Raw genomic sequence first — 17,806 nt, 5'->3', positions numbered from 1 at the left:
CATGAGCAGTACTAAGTTCTAGTAGTTTGGTTTAATAATGATCAGATATGCTATATAAACTTAAAGTCAAATATAAGTGTAGACACATGAAATTTAATGAAGTAAATTATCTTCGTTAAATAATTAAATCGACCAAGAGCCCGACAAAATTGCACACGTGGCCAAAAGTCAACAAAGTTGGTGCGGATCCGAATAAAACTCGTGTCAGCACATAAATTATGATTGTAATTGAAGCTACGTGATTCCGACGTAAATTAGAAATTGAATGTCACTGACGATTCAAAATGGTAATCGGACATTCGATTAAATTAATAAATTTTTAACGGTTGTAATTAAATCAATTATTTTCGGTTTAATTTAGTTATGAGAATAACTAACTTTAAATTAATCGGAAAATATATATTGATTTAATTATACAATTAAAGAAATTTATTATTTTAGTGTCATTAAAATATTCTACAAAATAGAAGGCTTGACACTATAATTACCCCCCTTCAACATGAAGAGAGGGGACTTGAGAAGAAGAGAGAAAATCACTTGAGCAAGATCACTCTCGACAAATCTCGAAGTCTCTCAAGTCCACGAAGATCATCAAATCCACGAAGAATCGTCAAGCCACCAAATCGCTCGTTCTTCATCAAATTCAAATCCAAACTCAAGTCTACAAAGAATCATCAAGCGGCCAAATCGCTCGTTCTTCATCAAATCCAAATCCAAACTCAAGTCCACGAAGAATCATCAAACGGTCATATCGCTCGTTCTTCATCAAATTCAAATCCAAATCAAACTCAAATTCTCAAGATCAAGTGCACGTCACCCTTGATCCAAGTCATATACGGAGATAGAATCAAAGAAGTTTACAAAGATTGTGTGACAAACGCGCTCACATGTTCCATACATTTCACTAAGACTAAACCATTGATAATGATTTAGGGTTACATTAAAAAAAAACCATTGATAATGATGGATGATGTATATGAAAATGCGCTAATGACCTACCATTTTACCTCGAGAACAAACTAGTGTGTCACTCACATAATTTGCGAGCACCAATGACACTAACGAGACACTAATAATCTTATAATATTTTTGACTTTAAATACAGAGCACGTATCTTTACTACTATAAAACAGACATTCAAGTACTATTAAATTACAAACTTTAAAAAAAAAATATCATTTTCATATCACACTCATAAACAAACAAATAAAAGTATGACAAATTATAAAAATGTACAATCTCCAAACTTATATTAGAAAAAGTCACTACTTATGAATTAATTATAAAAATGTCATTATATTTAAGTGAAAATTAGAAAAAGGTCAACAAAATTAGAAAAACGTCACTTTAAAAATATTTTTGGACTGTTTTACCCTTTCTCACTATTTTTCTTCATTTTTTTCTTTTTTTTCTAATTTCGGCCATAACTTTCCCGTCCGGCGATAGATTTTGACGAAATTGGTACTGTTAGAAAGATCTCACTCCCCTCTTTCATTTGATATGCTACCCACTCTAAATAGACCAACAATACAAGGTGCAACAACCATCGCAAAGGGTTTCCGTCATCGATGAGGGTGCTCCAAACAATTCCGGCGAAACCGAAACTCAAGATTCCCTAATTCTAGCTATTCTCTACATTCTGAGCATACTTATACAAATCTCATTTGTATTTTAACAAAATTTCGCATATTTCCACATTTCCTCTCGGCATGTCACACCTCCTGTCACACTTACTGTCACAACCGCTATCACACTCACTGTCACAGAACCTGTCACACTATCTATTTACACTAATTGTCACACCCATTATCACAACCTCTGTCACACTACCTGTCACAACCACTATCACACTACCTATTACACTAACGGTCACACCTACTATCACAACCACTGTCACACACATTGCCCCTGTCACACTACCTGTCACAACTTCTATCACACTACTTGTCACAACCACTACCACACCCCCTGTCACAACCTTTGTCACAACCCCTGTCACAACCCCCGTCACAACTCATATCACACTACCTATCATAACCACTGTTACAGTCACACTTTCTGTCACAACCATTGTCACACTATTTTATGTGACTATGTTGTGAAAAGATGAAGAAGAAGAAGAAGAAAAAGAAGAAGAAGAATGACTAGAATTAACGTACATTTGTTTACAATTATGTGATCTTGAACTTTTTGAATCGACTTATACGATCCAAAAATCGATATTAATGTGATGTCACACCCCAACCACACTGCATATCACCCTGCCTATCATACTACCAATCACACTAACTTTTTGCTGTGACAGTTAGTGTGACAGTAATTTTCTTTAAAAAAATCATTTTGGCACTCAGAAAAATGATATGGGCACCCATGTGTGAAAGAAAAGGAAGATCATGGAGGACTGCGGCCACATTCTCAGAGACACTGGCCACAAAGACTGCCATAGTAGTGTGACCCAGACTCAAAGATCATCTCCGTCATATTCTCTCTCCTCTGCTTTGACTGTGTCGCCGATGAAGATCTCTACTCTGCGACGCCTCGTACAACCGCAAGTAGGGGCCTCCTCTGATCTAACATCCTTAACCTCTACAGTTGTGATGACGCCACCCCTCAGATTGGCTTCGACGACGCCGCCTCCCACCTTCACAATGCCATACGCCGCGCCTGGAGGTCGCCGCCAACCATCACCGGGAATTCCAGACGGAGGTGCGAACCAGAAAATAATTTTGACCAGTGACATTCGTGTAAATTTCATGAAATTTGTGGGCAACGGTTTATCAAATTTGATTTAGTGATTTTTTAATGATTTTGAAACTGTTGATGACTTTTTTATAATTAGGTTAGTCAAATATGAATTTTTTATAAGAAGCCCATAAAAGTATTATGGTCAAAATTTAAATAAATTAAATAAAAAATATTATTTTTTTTCTCCGATTTTAATCACTAATTTTTTCACAAAATAACTACTCACTTTTTGCGTACCATTAACAGTTAGTCACGCCTTGTGCTTTCAGTGTTGTTTTTTAATCAATCAAAACCTTGGTGGAGCTAATCAGAAACAAAGGAAAGGAGAGAAGAAAGGACATTGTCAAGAAGAGAGTTAGATAGCCTCTTCTGGGTTCCAACCAAATGCGATCAGATTAGCTCTCTTCCCAAACCAAAGCTTCTCTTTTCATTCTCCGCCGTCCATGATGAATAAGAGACTCAAAACGACCACCGATAAGGGTCATAAGGCTGTCGTTAATGTTTGGCAGCGACAGCTCGGCGAGCTCTCCGCCAGAAACTACGCCAACCGCCTCGGTGGCTCCGAGGTCATCTCTCTTGATCCTGTTATGTTCTTGTCTCCCATCTCTTGTTTTTTTTTGCCGGATTTTTCAGTTAAAGGAGTTCTTGATCAGTTTTGTTATATTGGGCTCTATCTATAATTTGCGTAGTTATTGAAATTTGGTTTCTTTTTATGTTGTGAATGGATTCTAGTATTAGTTTTGTGATTGCAAGTAAGTATGGATGTTTTGTTTTGGTTCAGGATCTGGTGCTTCGGCTCGATATCCACAGGAAGCTGGACAAGCATAGTGGATGTGTGAACACTGTAAGCTTCAATGCAGGCGGTGATGTTTTGATTTCAGGTTCTGATGACCAGCGTCTTATACTATGGAACTGGGAAACTGGGAAAGTTAACTTGTCGTTGGATTCCGGTCATAGTAATAATGTTTTCCAAGCAAAGTTCATGCCTTACAGTGACGATCGGAGCATTGTCTCTTGCGCCGCTGATGGGCAGGTAGTTTGTCTAATCTTAAAACAGGGACATTGTGCCACGGATGTTACCATTTTTCATGAAAATGGCTATATCGGAATGATTTACATGTAAATAATGGAGAAGATATTCACCATTGGTAGCTTCTTCTTATGTGTGTATTTATATCATCATTTCTAATGACAGGCTACAGTTGGTGTTATTTACTCTTTACTTCATGTGTACTTTTATCCTTCATGTTGCTTAAGTGCCTCTGTTTTTTTTATTTAATTTCTTCTTGTTTTACAATTATTAAAGGTTTGATCAATTTTAGGTGAGACACACTCAGATTTCTGAACACGGAAAAGTGGAGAGTTCAATGTTGGCCAAACATCGCGGACGTGCTCATAAGCTGGCTATTGAGCCTGGGAGCCCTCACATTTTCTATACCTGTGGTGAAGATGGACGGGTGCAGCATGTGAGTTGCTGTTTCCCTTGCTAGTCTGTTAATGAATATTTTTTATCTTTACTTTTCTTCATGTAGATTATTATCATACTCCAAACAAGCTTAATTTTTTTTTTAATTCTACTTGAAGAATGAAACCTTCTGTTCAATGCACTACTACTAAAGCTTTGAAGATTCACACATGATTTACAATCTGGTCATCTGATTAATTTTTGGTTTTTGTAATCCCAACATTTCAAAAATCTGAAGGCTGGTTGGGCCAAATGGAAGACAGTAATCCATGCTAGTCATAATGCATGAGTGCTTTGCGTTCCAAACTTCATTGGCTTTGTTTTTTGTATAATATGATTCCATAGAAATGTGACTGGATTATTATTTTACAGTTTGATCTCAGAACTAAGGCTCCCACAAAACTTTTGACATGCCAAACGCTTGATGGTAGAGAGAGACACTCGCCAATTACCACTCTAAATGCAATTGCAATTGACCCAAGAAATCCAAATCTCTTCGCAGTCGCAGGTTCTGATGAGTATACCAGACTTTTTGACATCCGCAAGTATAACTGGGATGGGTCATCTGAATTTGGTCAACCCACAGACTACTTTTGCCCACCACATTTGATTGGTAATGACCAAGTTGGAATTACAGGCTTGGCCTTTTCAGAGCAAAGTGAGCTCCTTGTATCATACAATGACGAGTTCATCTACCTATTTACACGAGAAATGGCATTAGGACCTAATCCTCACATTTCCATGAGTAGTGATGGAAGTGAAATGAGTGATGATCGTGAGTCTGAAGCATCTCCATCATCTATGGATGCTGATGAAAAAACCATTCCTCAAGCTTACAAGGGTCATATGAACTCTGAGACAGTGAAAGGTGTGAACTTCTTTGGCCCGAAATGCGAGTATGTTGTCAGTGGGTCTGATTGTGGGCGGATATTCATATGGAAGAAAAAGGGTGGGGAGTTGATTCGTGTCATGGAAGGAGATAAGGATGTGGTAAACTGTATTGAGTCTCATCCACACACCATGGTACTTGCAAGCAGTGGAATTGAACATGACATTAAGATGTGGACTCCAAAGGCTCTAGAGAGAGCTACTCTGCCTCAGACCATTGAACGGGTATGCTTTGTTATCCTTACCTGTATATTTATCAGTAAAATTGATTATTTTTTGCATCGAACTTTCCCATGGGCTTATCTTGCGCATCCTAGTTGTGAGCTTAGATGGTGTTGCGGCTGTAAAGATTAGATCTCTGCTTAGGGAAAGTAGAACAAAAGGGGGTGAAAAGGGAGTTGTGGAGGGTGTGTTCAGACTACTGCCCTTTTGGTTATGATAAGCATTGGATCGGTTATGAATTCATGATGCATCATTATGTATATATGCTCAAAAGACTAAATGTTAATTTTTTTTTTGTGATTTATATAAATGTGGCATTTATATAATTGGAGGTTGCCAGCTCGTTGACCCATTATATTGATTTCCACCCCCAACATTGCATAGATTTTCAAGTGGTTTAGGGTCTTGTAAATTTGACATAGAAAGGTGATTTGGGTGAGCATGAGGGGTTTGGTCAATGCTCAACATCTAAGTAGTCCTAGGAACTCCTACATGTATGCCATGTTGGTACTGGGATCTTAATGAGTGAGAGATAAGTGGATATGCATAGGGCAATCATGATTCCAAAAGCCATAGCAGAGGAACTAATTTCTCTGCTGTTACTTGTTTGGTAAAGGACCCGATACCTGGCCGATTAATATGGTACCCTATTGGTGATGAGGAAGAGGATGAGGACGAGGATGAGGAGTATTCTTATGATGACTATATGTTTGATGACGATGACAATAGTGATGAAGATGACGATGATAGTGATGATCAGGATGAGGATGACGTTGGTTCTGATGATGACAATGTTGCGAACGAATGTGGCAGAAACTGTGAAGATGATGATGCTAATAATCATGATAGTTTCCTTGATGGTTATGATCTACACTAATGATGGTTATGGTTTTACACTTTTCTGTCCAGCAGAAACCCAAGCCAAAGAGCTGGATGTACACCCCTCAGGAATTGATGCTACAACTATTTTCACTGCAAAGGCGTAGGATGCGCCAAGAGCACAGTGGGGAAAATTCATCAGCAGATCTAGAGCTAATACTGACATTAGATCACGACAATGATGATTCTTCAGGAGATGAAGGAGACGAAGATGACAACTCCAGCCAAGGGGATTTTGTTTTTTGAGTGGAAAGCAATATGTGACTGTTGATTGTACATGATTTAGGATTGAATGTTGCTTCTTGATACTTATCGGGATCGCAAACTGTCTAAGTTAATTTACATTGATGTTCTTTCTATTACTTGTTGAGTTATGGGCACTCTTATTTCTTCTTTGTGCATAAATTATGGGATTGTATTTGTTTCTCTGTATTCGTCTGTCCTCACACTGCACCTATGGCTGCTTCTCTTGGCCGACACCAAGCCCAGCGGCTGCTTTCGCTACTCTATATACTCACAAGGTTTCTTGTTTCTATAACAATGAAGATGATTACGCCTCCTTGACTTTGATTTTTCATCCGAGTTACCTCCTAATTATGGTGTTGATCTGATACCAGAACGGATGAAGAGCTTGGGACGGTAGAACCTAAGTTACAAATGAGGCCTAAGTTTCGGTGGAAACTAACCATGGAAAAGGAAACTTGTTCCATTCCCTGCGTATGGGATGCAGCAGGAAATGAATCACTTTCCTAATTGAAAGGAAAACATGGTTCAACCCAAAATTTAATAGAATCACTTTCTGATATTCTTTCCTTGCATTTATGACTCACAATCCATTATTTTTATTATATTATTTAACAACTTTCTTGATGATTTTCCTTATGTTACCAAACAGCACAATGTAAATTATTGGGAAATTTCCCTTCTCTTTTCATTCCCATGGGAAATGTCAAGCAATGAATTTCCTTCCCGTGAACCAAACAAGGGTAAATTATAAAACGAGAATTTAGTTTCAGCTCCCAAATCGTGCACTAGCACACAGATTTACCAAACATGTTCGGGTAAGTCCGAGTAACATAAAAATCACGAATCGGGGCTCCGACGCCCAGTTGACAAGAGCAATCCTCCAAAACCACGACTTGCCCGCGGTCTCTCTCAGATTCTCTCTGAAATCAAAATCAGCATGGAAACCCTAACAACCTCCTCCTCCTCCTCCTCCTCGCCCCCCTTCTCCCTCTTCTCTCCCCGTAAATCCGTCTCCTTCAGACCCTTCCACCTCCCACTCGCTTCCAAAGGTAATCAGCCTTCACTATGTTCCATTTTCATTTTCCTTTTTTCTTTTTGATTTTTTTATGGAATTCTTCGATTTCAGGTAACGAAAATGGCTCCAATCCCCCTCAGTCCGATTCCAAAGATATTAACAACCTTCCGGTTCTCACTAATCGCCACCTTTCTCTTTCCCCACTCTCTAAGGTGCTCTCTTAGTTTTTGCATATTTACCCAAACAGTAATTCGATACACTCAAGTCTTTGATTTTGTTCTTCTCAATAATCTAAAAAGAATAGCTAAGCTGCTCAAAATTGAATGCTCTGGAATTTGAGTTTAAAGATAAATATTTTCTTGCTAAATTTCTTCAAGGAAGGAAAACTTTAACAATATAGACTATTGAAAACTTAGAAAGACGACACTAAGTCAGCTGTTTTTTTTAGGTTTTCGAGCCGAATTTAACTCTAATGGATTTGTAATCTTTTCTATTCAATCCTTGGATTTAGCTTTATATTTCTGTTGTATGTAAATAATTTGGATGTCATTTCTCTGCAAGCGTCGCCAAAAATGCCACGGATGGGCTTTGGTTATGAAATATGTGTTAGGACCTGACAGTAATGTAATGTTATTGCGCTACCTTTTATGTGTTGAATGACGTTATGTTCGTTACAATTTTGTGTGTTTTTAGGATGCGGCAATGGGATTGGTGATGGGTGCGGCAACAGGAAGAGGGTGGACTACTGGTTCTGGGATGGAAGGGCCTCCTGCTCCTGCTGGGATTGGCTCCCAATCAAGCACCGAGAATGTCTCCACATTTCCTTGGTCTCTCTTCACAAAGTCGCCTCGCCGTAGAATGCTCGTAGCTTTCACTTGCAACATTTGTGGGCAGCGGACAACTCGGGCAATCAATCCCCATGCATTCACTGATGGCACTGTTTTTGTGCAGGTAATTTGAGAATTAATCTTGGAACTCAATACTAAGTTGACAATCAGTTAAATTATTAGATAGGGTTTCTAGTAAGAATTTAATGGGGGAAATTCTTGTAGTGAATCAGAAAAACAGAACAAGCACAGCAAACCAAGAGAAACAACCACAAAGTAAAGAACACAAATTTAAGGCGGTTCAGCAAATAGCTTTGACTACATCCACCGAACAAAAACACACACTTCCACTATATTAATAATGGGTACACAAGAAAGACTAAGAAAACAAGGACTCTTCTCTTCCTATCTTTCTCCTCTCTGCCCTCTCTTACCCTCTAACCGAGAATGGAACACACTTTGCTCTTTGTCTCTGTGATGCCTAAACCTAGAGCATAACCCATCCTTATATAGCCATAAGGACAAACATGTTTCCTCACCAAATAGGAATCCTATTCCTAATAGTGGTAGGCTATAAAGCCTCCTCTTTCTACAAGTAAATTATCATCAATAAGGATTCTCTATCCTTACCGGAACACTATACTCTAAGAAACCATCTTAGGAAAAACACATGGGCTGGAAACCCAACAGAAATGAGGAAAGATACATTGACCAAGAAGAATGTCTAATAATGTAATGGGGTAGCGAGTGTTAAATTTGAATGTACACATTTTACTGGGTATATTTGGCTGATGGTTTACATAAGTTATTCGGGACAATTTGGGAAGATGAAAAATCAATCTTTGAAAGTATTTTGATGGGTGGCATCAAAGCAGTTAAAAAATTTCTTATGACTGCGTGTTTGCTTTCTACTTCTGTAGTGTTGTGGATGCAATGCTTTCCATAAGCTCGTAGATAATTTGAACCTGTTTCATGAGATGAAGTGCTATGTGAGTCCTGGCTTTGATTACAAAGGTAATGGATGGAATGCTGTTAACTTCAAATATCTGGACGTGGAAGATGTTGATGATAATGATGAAATATTTCCCTTCCAATGAGGTGGATGGACCGCTTATCATGTATGTATATTCTACACTGATGTATTGGGATATCTAGCTTAGTTGTCTTGTATATTTCACTATCTTGTTACATTTTAATATTTAGTATGGGAATATATGGGTTATTTACCGCTTAGATGTGTGAATGGCGAAACAGTACATTTCAAATAATTTCTATTTAGAGCTTATGTATAGTGATGGTTCTAAGTTTCTTACAATGCGAATCTGAGTCCACTACCTGAATTTCAAAGCTGTTCGCATGTTCATTAGTCTTAGTGTTTTGAGAACGATTTTTCTGCATTTTGAAATCAGTACTCGGACACTACCGAGTTCATTATCGTGTAATTGTGAGATAGATTATTTGGGAGATTCAGATTCTTCATCCTAAACGGTTGTCGAACTAATGAGGAGCCATCTGCACTTTTATGTTCGTCTAAATCATGAATCTAGTTGGCTGTAATTACCCAAGTACTGAAAGATGCATACAGAATACCTGTCGAGAGAGTTACCCAGTTGTTATTTCTTTCAATGGTCAAGTATCCTCTTCCATTTTCCTACTGAAATAGTTTGCACAAATATGTCCTTGCTTATCAGTCGCGTGCATCAAATTTATAATGAAATGGACGTAGTAGTGCCAAAATGTACATTAATCAAACTCATGGGGCTACGAAGATGGTGAAAATGGTCTCACTAATTAACCTTATGCTTAAATAACATGCTATACAGAGTTTACATAAGGATCAAACTAAACAGGTCTAGCTATTCAAGTGCAAGATACACCATCAGCTTTGACTGCCTTCGAGAGCCCCGCTGGTTATAAGGTCCCCCATATGGAGTATACTGAAATAATTTCTCTAATAACAAATAGTCTCTATTTCTCTCTTTCAAGTTTCTGCTACGTATACATGATATAATTTCTGAATAGCTTTACATGCTTTTGTTCTGTGGTTCCTTCTGTATTTGGTTACAGAGTTCCATTAGATCAAACTGTAGGTGAGATCCTAATGCTAGGCTAAACTGTGACCTGAAATAGCAGGAGGAGCCCTTATCATAGTACTCTGAATTAAGGCGATAACCTGCACACAGAAGTGTTATATGTCAAGCAGTTTATGTAGAATACTGTAGGTCGACGTTTTATGAATTATTATGTCTGAAAACTATTCGTGTGTCAACTGTGCTATGTGAGTTCATTCATACCGTTGCGAGTGCAAGACACATAATACTGAAGCCAGGGAAATTGAAAGGTGCATCTTCAGACAAAAATAAAGCTGTATAATAGCAAAACTGGTCAAAATGAAGACATTTACTTCCCAGTAGAGATAAAATAGGTAGAAAGACCCCAACATGTACCTGTCAAAGGACTGAAAACTAAAGGAGAAACTATATTGGCAAATGAACTTATTCCTGCAATGCAGCCTTGAGCCTTGCCCTGAAACCATTTTACTTCTTCAATGTGAGTGAATAACACAAAGTAACAATAATACAATGTGCAGATCTTTTCTTATCATAAAACTGAATACCCATTCATTAGAACTACCTGCTCATTTGGTCCAACTTGTTTCGATGCAATGCTGCGAATCTGTTGGCCACAAAAGTTTACTGTCAGCCAGTCATTTAAACAGCAGAACAAAGCTTTTGATCAAGTTAGAGAACAAAAAACATACAGTTGGTTGCGCTAGTAAGCCAAAAGAAGTGAAAAAAGTAGCTGCATAAGGAATCTGCAGAATTGAAAACATTAGGACACGAAAGAATACTTGGTATATGAGGAAAGATGCAGTAAAACAAACATGTGTAACGTGTTTAAGGATGTTGAGAGTGTGGAAAGACCAAAGATTACCCAAGGTGACCACGCGATACTGTCCAGAAACATCTGCATAGTTGGTAAAATCGGACACGGTTAAGCAATATTGATTTACAGAAAATTAAAATAAAAAGTAATGAGTAATGAGTAATAACACAAGAAATTAGCAAGGTGAATCTAGTAAAAGGGAAGAGTTGAAGTTAAGTTCTTACACCGATACAGGTCAGTAAGAGCCCAGTTGACAGCAGCTTTACCTCTCCAAATTTAGGTGCCATCAAGGGAATGAAGATCATCTGCATATGAGCCAAAACAATTAGCATATCAGTAAGAACTTAAAGTGGGGGAAAGCTGAAGACTCTAAAGGACTGTTTTTATATGTATAGCAGTTCAAGTTTTAGATGTAGCTAGCCTGTGATATGGCTCCTGATATCCCCACAAGCAGCAGTATATCAGCAAACTGATTTTTGTCGAACTGAAAACGAGCCTTAAGGAAATACTGCAGGGTTTGGAAACTAGACAGTCAATTATATGGGACTTAATGGATCTTGACAAAATGAGTGAATTAAAAAAAAATGAGATTACAAAGTTCGGTAAATAAGGGAATACTTACCAGGATCGTAGCCTGCATGCCACCTTCTGCTAGGCATTGAAAGAAGGTAATGATACCAGCTTGTGACAGGGTATTACTGCAACAATTACAGGTTTTACTTATGTGAAAACTAAAGAGGGTAAGTGAAGAAATAGTTATGATCCTTAGGTAATTGCTTTGTTTGAACTATCCAGACATTTACAGCTTAAGCTGTACTGCTATACAAACTATTACCTACTCCTGAGTAAACCAAAAAGATCCCCAGCAGAAGGCATCTTCTTAAATTCAATTTTCATCTTCGGAGTGTAATCATCATCTGTAATTCGCTCTACTACTGGTTCTGGTTCCTTCAAGATAGGCTGCCTCAAAGTACTATCTCCATTATCTGATGGCCTGATGTCTTTGAGAAAGATTCTCATGTAAACAGCTGCCAGCATTGATACTAAGGCAGCAACCTAATAACCATATATGTATAAAGAAAGCTATAATCACAAGTAGTAATTGAAAGCCAGACTTGGTGGTAGGTACGGAGGAAATTAAAACCTGAAATGTTAACGAAGTGGGGAGGAAACGGGCTACTAAAGTTCCGACCACAAATGATACGGAGGTAAAACCAGATAGAATTCCAAATGTGGATGCTCTTTCTTTCTCTGAAATGTTATCTGCCTGAAAGTAAGAAAATTAGTTGTATTACTTGTATATATGGTTCAACAGAGGATTGTGATGCGTCTCAGCATTATGCATTATGCATTGCAATGCAGCTTAGCATACGCGAGGTAAGCCCTGTAGGTTCTACAGGTTCATGGTGTTGGGAAGGGACATACCACATAAGCGAGGGCGAGACAGTTCACGCTGCCTTCACATGTCATGGCAGTTAGGGTCCTCAGCACGTAGAAAGCATAGAAGAAGTTGGTCTCCCTACTATATGCCAATATTGCTGCAAGAGAAAAGAAGATTAAGTCACATATAGTAAATTAGTAGTACAGAAGAAAATTAGATAATGAATTAACACATGCTATTCAAACACCCTTGTAATGTACTTTGAAGTGGAGAATTCATGAAGCTGGAAGCAGTTGGGCGAAGTACCAATGGCAAATCTCAGACATGTTGTTTTAATTTAGAAGACACCCTTAGCCTAATATACTACAATTTGTCATACTTCAGCTGGAAGAAAGGATCCACGAGTATGACACATGCAGGAGTAATATAGAATTATATATGCTTAATAATAGGTCTTTTTTGTTTGTTTTCCCTCATCAAATCATAGTAAACTGGTTGCTCTATGGTTGATCATTCGCAGAAGCAAACATGTAGATTGTACAATAGCATAATTAAGCAATGGAATCATTAAGCATATATAAGGGAATTAAGCAAGCAAAATTACCTAGAGGGATGATGGATAGTGTCAGTGGGAATGTGAGCAGTGCCTTCCTCCCATAGATGTCTGACAGGTTCCCAATTACCGGATTCATCACCACCGTTCCCATGCCTATAATCTGCATCACAGACGTACATATTAATGCTGATTTATTCGAGATTAAATGGTTATACGTAATTTTCGATTCAAGAACTTCAATTCATGAAGGTACAAAGACTTGTCCACGGTTGTCAACTTGGAACGTTAACCTCAACAGATTTGTTTGGTTGCTTGGAGAATGGAGGAAAGGATGGAGTACTTTTCGACGCCTCTAGTTTAAGATAAAAGTCACTGATTTGAATTATGGGATATAATTAACTTGAGCAATGAATTGACAGTCATGGATACATCTCAGAGGTAAATATGTGGATTGTACACAAATTCTGGGTTTACAGCTTCAGTTCATGTACACACATTCTATTATTATACCACGTAAGCTGTAATAACCCATTTTTTCCTCCCCTCTCTCTGCACTTCCGACCCGACCCGGATCTGGCCTACCCGACCCGCATTTGCCGGCCGACTCCGGCGGTTTCAGGCGACCGGGCCAACTCAGATCGCTTCATCTCCTCCTTATGAACAATGTTTAGTAAACATGAACAGTATTTTATAAACAACATTTAGCTGTACTGAAATCGTCACCTAATATTTTATGTATCATTTTCTAAGCATTTATCATACTATTAGGTGACCGACGAAACGAGTGAGGAAATTACTTTCAGTATCGTGGAAGTTGCACGTAGAAAATAAGTTGAGTAAACCTCACAATGATCATCATGATCGAAATAGTATTATAATTATTGAATTTAGTTTGAGTTGTCACTATAGTCGTTCCATCACTAATTTATATAAATTATTTTAAAAATATATTTTATTTTAAATTACGTGAACTTGATCGTCTACGGTTCATGGGTAAGTGAAACGCTATTTTAATAAATGATTTTAAAAAAAAGTTTTAGTGATTATGGACTATGGTGAATCTGAATAAATCTCACTATGACGAGTCTACCCTTGGCGGTGACTCATATTTACATTTTTTTTTAAAGATCGAACTATGACATGTATATAATATAGTGGGTTGTGTATGTGTATAAATGGTAAATACGATACATATATATGAGTTGCTATATTATATATTATTACGTTCTTATTCTCAAATGAATTATACTGTAGCAACTATATTTATTTTATTTGAGCAAGAGTCGCTTGTTGTAGTACAATAACATAGGTGAATTGTTATTGTACGTGGTTTGAACATTGAGTTTTGTTAAAACGTTTTTTGTCTTCGGATATGTTTTTCTGTCTTCGGACATGTTTTATGTCTTCGGACGTGTTTTCTGTCTTCGGACCTGTTGGCATGTCAGAACCTAGCCTTGGCCGGGTGACGGTTACGATGCAGTTAGAGCTCTAGTATGTTTGCCGGTGTACTGCATGAGGGGTAACAGATGAGTTACCGGCTTATGAGTACCCATATTTTTGGATATTGGGTAACATATGGGTTGCCCAATGTCTGGCGATGTACTGCAGGAGGGGTAACATATGAGTACTTGGATCTCATGAGTACCCGTATTATAAATGTATTTGGGTAAACAGATGGGTTGCCCGATTTCTCATGAGCACTTATATTTTCAGATATTATTGGACAATCAGATAGGCCGTCCTGTGACTCATGAGTACATTTATAATTAAATGTTTTCATTATTTTTCTCTTGTATCCTATTTTTGTTATACTGTTGGTTTACTCATACGAGCTGCAAAGCTTACCGGGTTTGTGTTTACAATCCTGGTGCACATATTCGATGGTGTAGGGGATAGTTCTGCATGTGTGGATTAACAGAATTAGAGAGCTTTCTCTGAAGATTGTTGAAGATTTCTTTCTGTTGTTTGTGGTGAGGATTGAGTGAATTTTACATTTCCATTGGTTGTGTATTATTCAAGTCGACTGAGTCATGATGTTGACTCAATTTCGATACACTGTTATGATAAGATGATTTCAATATATTTGAGATTGTTTTAGAGTTTTCATGGCTTCGAATTCGAATTTTTATCATTTGAAATTCGGGATTGTAACATAAGCTGTAAGTAACGATTTTATACTTGTAGTCGTATACACAGCCTAAAATCGTTGACAGCCTCAGCCTTTTCAAATGAAGTTTTGAGACGTGAGATCGAGTCTGTCATGAAGACGTTTTCAGTGAATGACAGATAAAAATCCCCTAATCATTTTGTCTATTTTGACATTCTTTCACAGAATGACAATATAGTAGTAGAAGTTCATGAGTTCAACTTTCGGAATATTGCTGTAATACATTTTACGAGTACGAAACAACATTTCTACTAATTCACTAGCTTCCAACCGCTCAAGCACGAATCATATGTGGTTAAAAACTTCTATATTTTGACGAAAATCAAACACGCATGCCAAGAGGTCTCCTTTTAAGTAAACATCTTTGTCATTGTTACTAAAATTTGAGAAAAATGAACCGGAAAAAAAAATTTTGTAAGAAAAAATTCTGCTCTTCTTGATTATTTCTGCTCTTAAAATATATAACTTAATTTTAGTCCACTGATTAACTAATTATCTTTTTATTAGAATTAATTATCTTTTTGAAATTACAATTTTTATATTACGTACTATTTGCTTGTTCTTTTAACTAATGGAGCTTTCTTATTTACTGTTCAGAATGGCCCAGTGAATAAATTTCGTTCTAAGTCAAGAGGTAAATTTTTTAATTTTTTTTATCAATAATATTGATAAAAAATATCAATTACTGTATACGGAGAAAGATGGAAAATGTTAATATATTATTGCACTTCCTAGCTAGTTGAAATCAAAATCAAAAATCGAATTACAGTTTAGAAGGCAGGCAAAGCTAGAAAATTGTTTATTTGTTGTTAGGAAGGGTGCAAAGTTTTCATTGGAATGTAGGTTTGAAATCATCAACTGAAAGGTAATTTAACATCAACTAATCAAATAGGAGAAAACTAGAAAGATGAGCTAACTCATCAGTATTAAGAATTAATAGAAGAAAACTTCATACTGCAGGCCGGGTACGTACCACTTGTTGAAACCCAGTGAGGTAAATGGCAAGAGAGCAGCTTACCCGGCCGGGGCAAACCGCCGCGATGGTGACGTCGGTTAGAGCCGGAAACACCAAGAAGATCGAAAACGAAGAGAGGAACACGGTCACGAAAAGGTGCCTCAGCTCTCTCTTCTCCATCATCCCCTTCATCTCGTCACCTCCACAACTGGATCCGCACTGACTCTCCTCCTCCATATATAAATACAGAGCAAGGTTATGCAGATTAAGACACAATTAAGCCAGTCTTCAATAACGTTCTCTCTATAATCTATGAAACGTTAAGAACTTAAGAATTTAAGATGTTATCGTTGTGTATGCGAAAGACATTATTGATTTTTATGGTGGGGAGTTTGGCTTTTGCTTTAGGAGGAGCTTGTTTGCTACCTCGAGAGGGAGAGACACAGGCAGAGAGAGTGCAAGTGTGGGGTGTGATATTAGAGTGGGCAGTTTTGAAAGGAACTGTATTGTTGATGCCTACGTTGCTGTTGTAATGACTCATCTCCGTCTCCACATAATTCGAAGTATATGACTCTGGTGTTAACGGTTTCACAAACAAATTGAACTCTTTATATTATCTATGTAAAAATGTGATTTACTAAATTAAAACATATTAATAAGGGTTAATAATGTAACATGCAAATCTTTTATAAAACCAGCATTTCACAAATACTCTATATATTGAACACAATTACATAAAATGATTATATTTTAATAAAAAAGATTACAAATGATTTTGACGTTTTTGTTCTATCAACAAATAACTGGTGTGATACAAGGATATGACTCACAAATAACACGTGCATCGCATGGGAACCATGCTAGTCAAGATAAAAGCAGGGTGAGTTCATTGATCATTAAGGTGCACTACAAAGTAAATATTACGTAACGGTATAAACATACACACGGTTGAATTTGTGTTACATTAAAAGAAAATGGAGAAATGAAAAGAAAAGAAAGAAAATATATTTAAATACATGCATACACACTGTTGAAAGGAATTATTATTATTATTAGGATGAAGAAGATTTTTTACATCTGTTTGGCTCGAAATCAACTGATTGCTGGCAACTTGCAATAAAAAGTGGTTCTTCTGAACGAAAATACGGTTTCGATTATTTGTTTCTGAATTTCTGATCCCTGTTGACTTCAACTTGAAAATTAGGCGGAGTTTATTATTGTTCTTCTGAACAATAATATATGATTAAGCTAGCTAGATAGTTACATATATTGATATAGATCGAAGAATCTTTGTAACAAGGTCAAATGCATGCCATGCCAGCAGTTTGATTGACTTTTAAATCAGCTTTCGATCAGTTGCAACTTAAATGAAGAAAACTCGCATTTCTTATTCCTATATAAAGCTCTACAAAAAAAATGGAGTTCTATCTTCGAAATTTGAAGTTTCTACCCAAAAACTGAGATGCTGTACTACTTGAAAGTTAAGTATCTGATATGGAAGTGATCAAGTCGTCATCATCTGCAGAAGGAAAGCAAAGCCGAGGGGCGTCACTAAAGAAGGCATTCTTTCAGCA

The 17,806-nt window shown here is 37.3% G+C and overlaps 3 protein-coding genes across 5 annotated transcripts; 2 read left to right on the top strand and 1 right to left on the bottom strand.

Moving 5' to 3' along the window:
- Positions 1–3,055: 3,055 nt before the first annotated feature.
- LOC126782683 (uncharacterized) lies at positions 3,056–6,547 on the top strand. Of its 3 annotated transcripts, none has more exons than XM_050507980.1 (5): positions 3,056–3,311; positions 3,527–3,778; positions 4,068–4,211; positions 4,583–5,323; positions 5,937–6,223. In XM_050507980.1, the coding sequence occupies exons 1-5, from the start codon at positions 3,189–3,191 to the stop codon at positions 6,195–6,197; spliced, it is 1,521 nt and encodes a 506-aa protein (XP_050363937.1). In that variant the 5' UTR covers positions 3,056–3,188; the 3' UTR covers positions 6,198–6,223. The 3 variants fall into 3 exon arrangements, with proteins under 3 accessions (XP_050363937.1, XP_050363939.1, XP_050363940.1); XM_050507982.1 differs by lacking the exon at positions 5,937–6,223 and adding an exon at positions 6,230–6,547 and having other exon boundaries at positions 3,057–3,311; XM_050507983.1 differs by lacking the exon at positions 5,937–6,223 and adding an exon at positions 6,233–6,546 and having other exon boundaries at positions 3,057–3,311.
- An 812-nt stretch (positions 6,548–7,359) lies between these two features.
- LOC126782710 (uncharacterized) lies at positions 7,360–9,576 on the top strand. The gene is made up of 4 exons (XM_050508008.1): positions 7,360–7,494; positions 7,572–7,672; positions 8,154–8,411; positions 9,208–9,576. The coding sequence occupies exons 1-4, from the start codon at positions 7,383–7,385 to the stop codon at positions 9,382–9,384; spliced, it is 648 nt and encodes a 215-aa protein (XP_050363965.1). The 5' UTR covers positions 7,360–7,382; the 3' UTR covers positions 9,385–9,576.
- Positions 9,577–10,391: 815 nt separating this feature from the next.
- On the bottom strand, positions 10,392–16,469 carry LOC126784015 (uncharacterized). Its single transcript, XM_050509528.1, has 14 exons — positions 16,251–16,469; positions 13,159–13,270; positions 12,599–12,711; positions 12,318–12,440; positions 12,009–12,229; positions 11,796–11,871; positions 11,595–11,681; positions 11,398–11,478; positions 11,222–11,254; positions 11,049–11,102; positions 10,922–10,963; positions 10,735–10,813; positions 10,582–10,652; positions 10,392–10,460 (listed from the first exon to the last, which is right to left on the bottom strand). Exons 1-14 carry the CDS (start codon positions 16,467–16,469, stop codon positions 10,392–10,394), a joined length of 1,380 nt encoding a protein of 459 aa, XP_050365485.1.
- Between the last annotated feature and the right edge of the window lie 1,337 nt (positions 16,470–17,806).

This window comes from Argentina anserina, chromosome 2, assembly GCF_933775445.1.
Source record: "Argentina anserina chromosome 2, drPotAnse1.1, whole genome shotgun sequence".
NCBI classification, from domain to species: Eukaryota; Viridiplantae; Streptophyta; class Magnoliopsida; order Rosales; family Rosaceae; genus Argentina; species Argentina anserina.
This window is presented reverse-complemented; position numbering and strand designations above follow the sequence as displayed.

Bases quoted from the DNA above. Each gene is read 5' to 3' on its own strand.
- LOC126782710 (XM_050508008.1), top strand. From the start codon at position 7,383: ATGGAAACCCTAACAACCTCCTCCTCCTCCTCCTCCTCGCCCCCCTTC. The intron at 7,495-7,571 runs GTAATCAGCCTT...CTTCGATTTCAG, and splicing joins CCTCCCACTCGCTTCCAAAG to GTAACGAAAATGGCTCCAAT. The intron at 8,412-9,207 runs GTAATTTGAGAA...CTACTTCTGTAG, and splicing joins ATGGCACTGTTTTTGTGCAG to TGTTGTGGATGCAATGCTTT.
- LOC126782683 (XM_050507980.1), top strand. From the start codon at position 3,189: ATGATGAATAAGAGACTCAAAACGACCACCGATAAGGGTCATAAGGCT. The intron at 3,779-4,067 runs GTAGTTTGTCTA...GATCAATTTTAG, and splicing joins CTTGCGCCGCTGATGGGCAG to GTGAGACACACTCAGATTTC. The intron at 4,212-4,582 runs GTGAGTTGCTGT...ATTATTTTACAG, and splicing joins AAGATGGACGGGTGCAGCAT to TTTGATCTCAGAACTAAGGC.
- LOC126784015 (XM_050509528.1), bottom strand. From the start codon at position 16,469: ATGGAGGAGGAGAGTCAGTGCGGATCCAGTTGTGGAGGTGACGAGATG. The intron at 12,441-12,598 runs GTATGTCCCTTC...TCTTACTTTCAG, and splicing joins GTCTCGCCCTCGCTTATGTG to GCAGATAACATTTCAGAGAA. The intron at 11,872-12,008 runs GTAATAGTTTGT...TAATTGTTGCAG, and splicing joins TTTGGTTTACTCAGGAGTAG to TAATACCCTGTCACAAGCTG.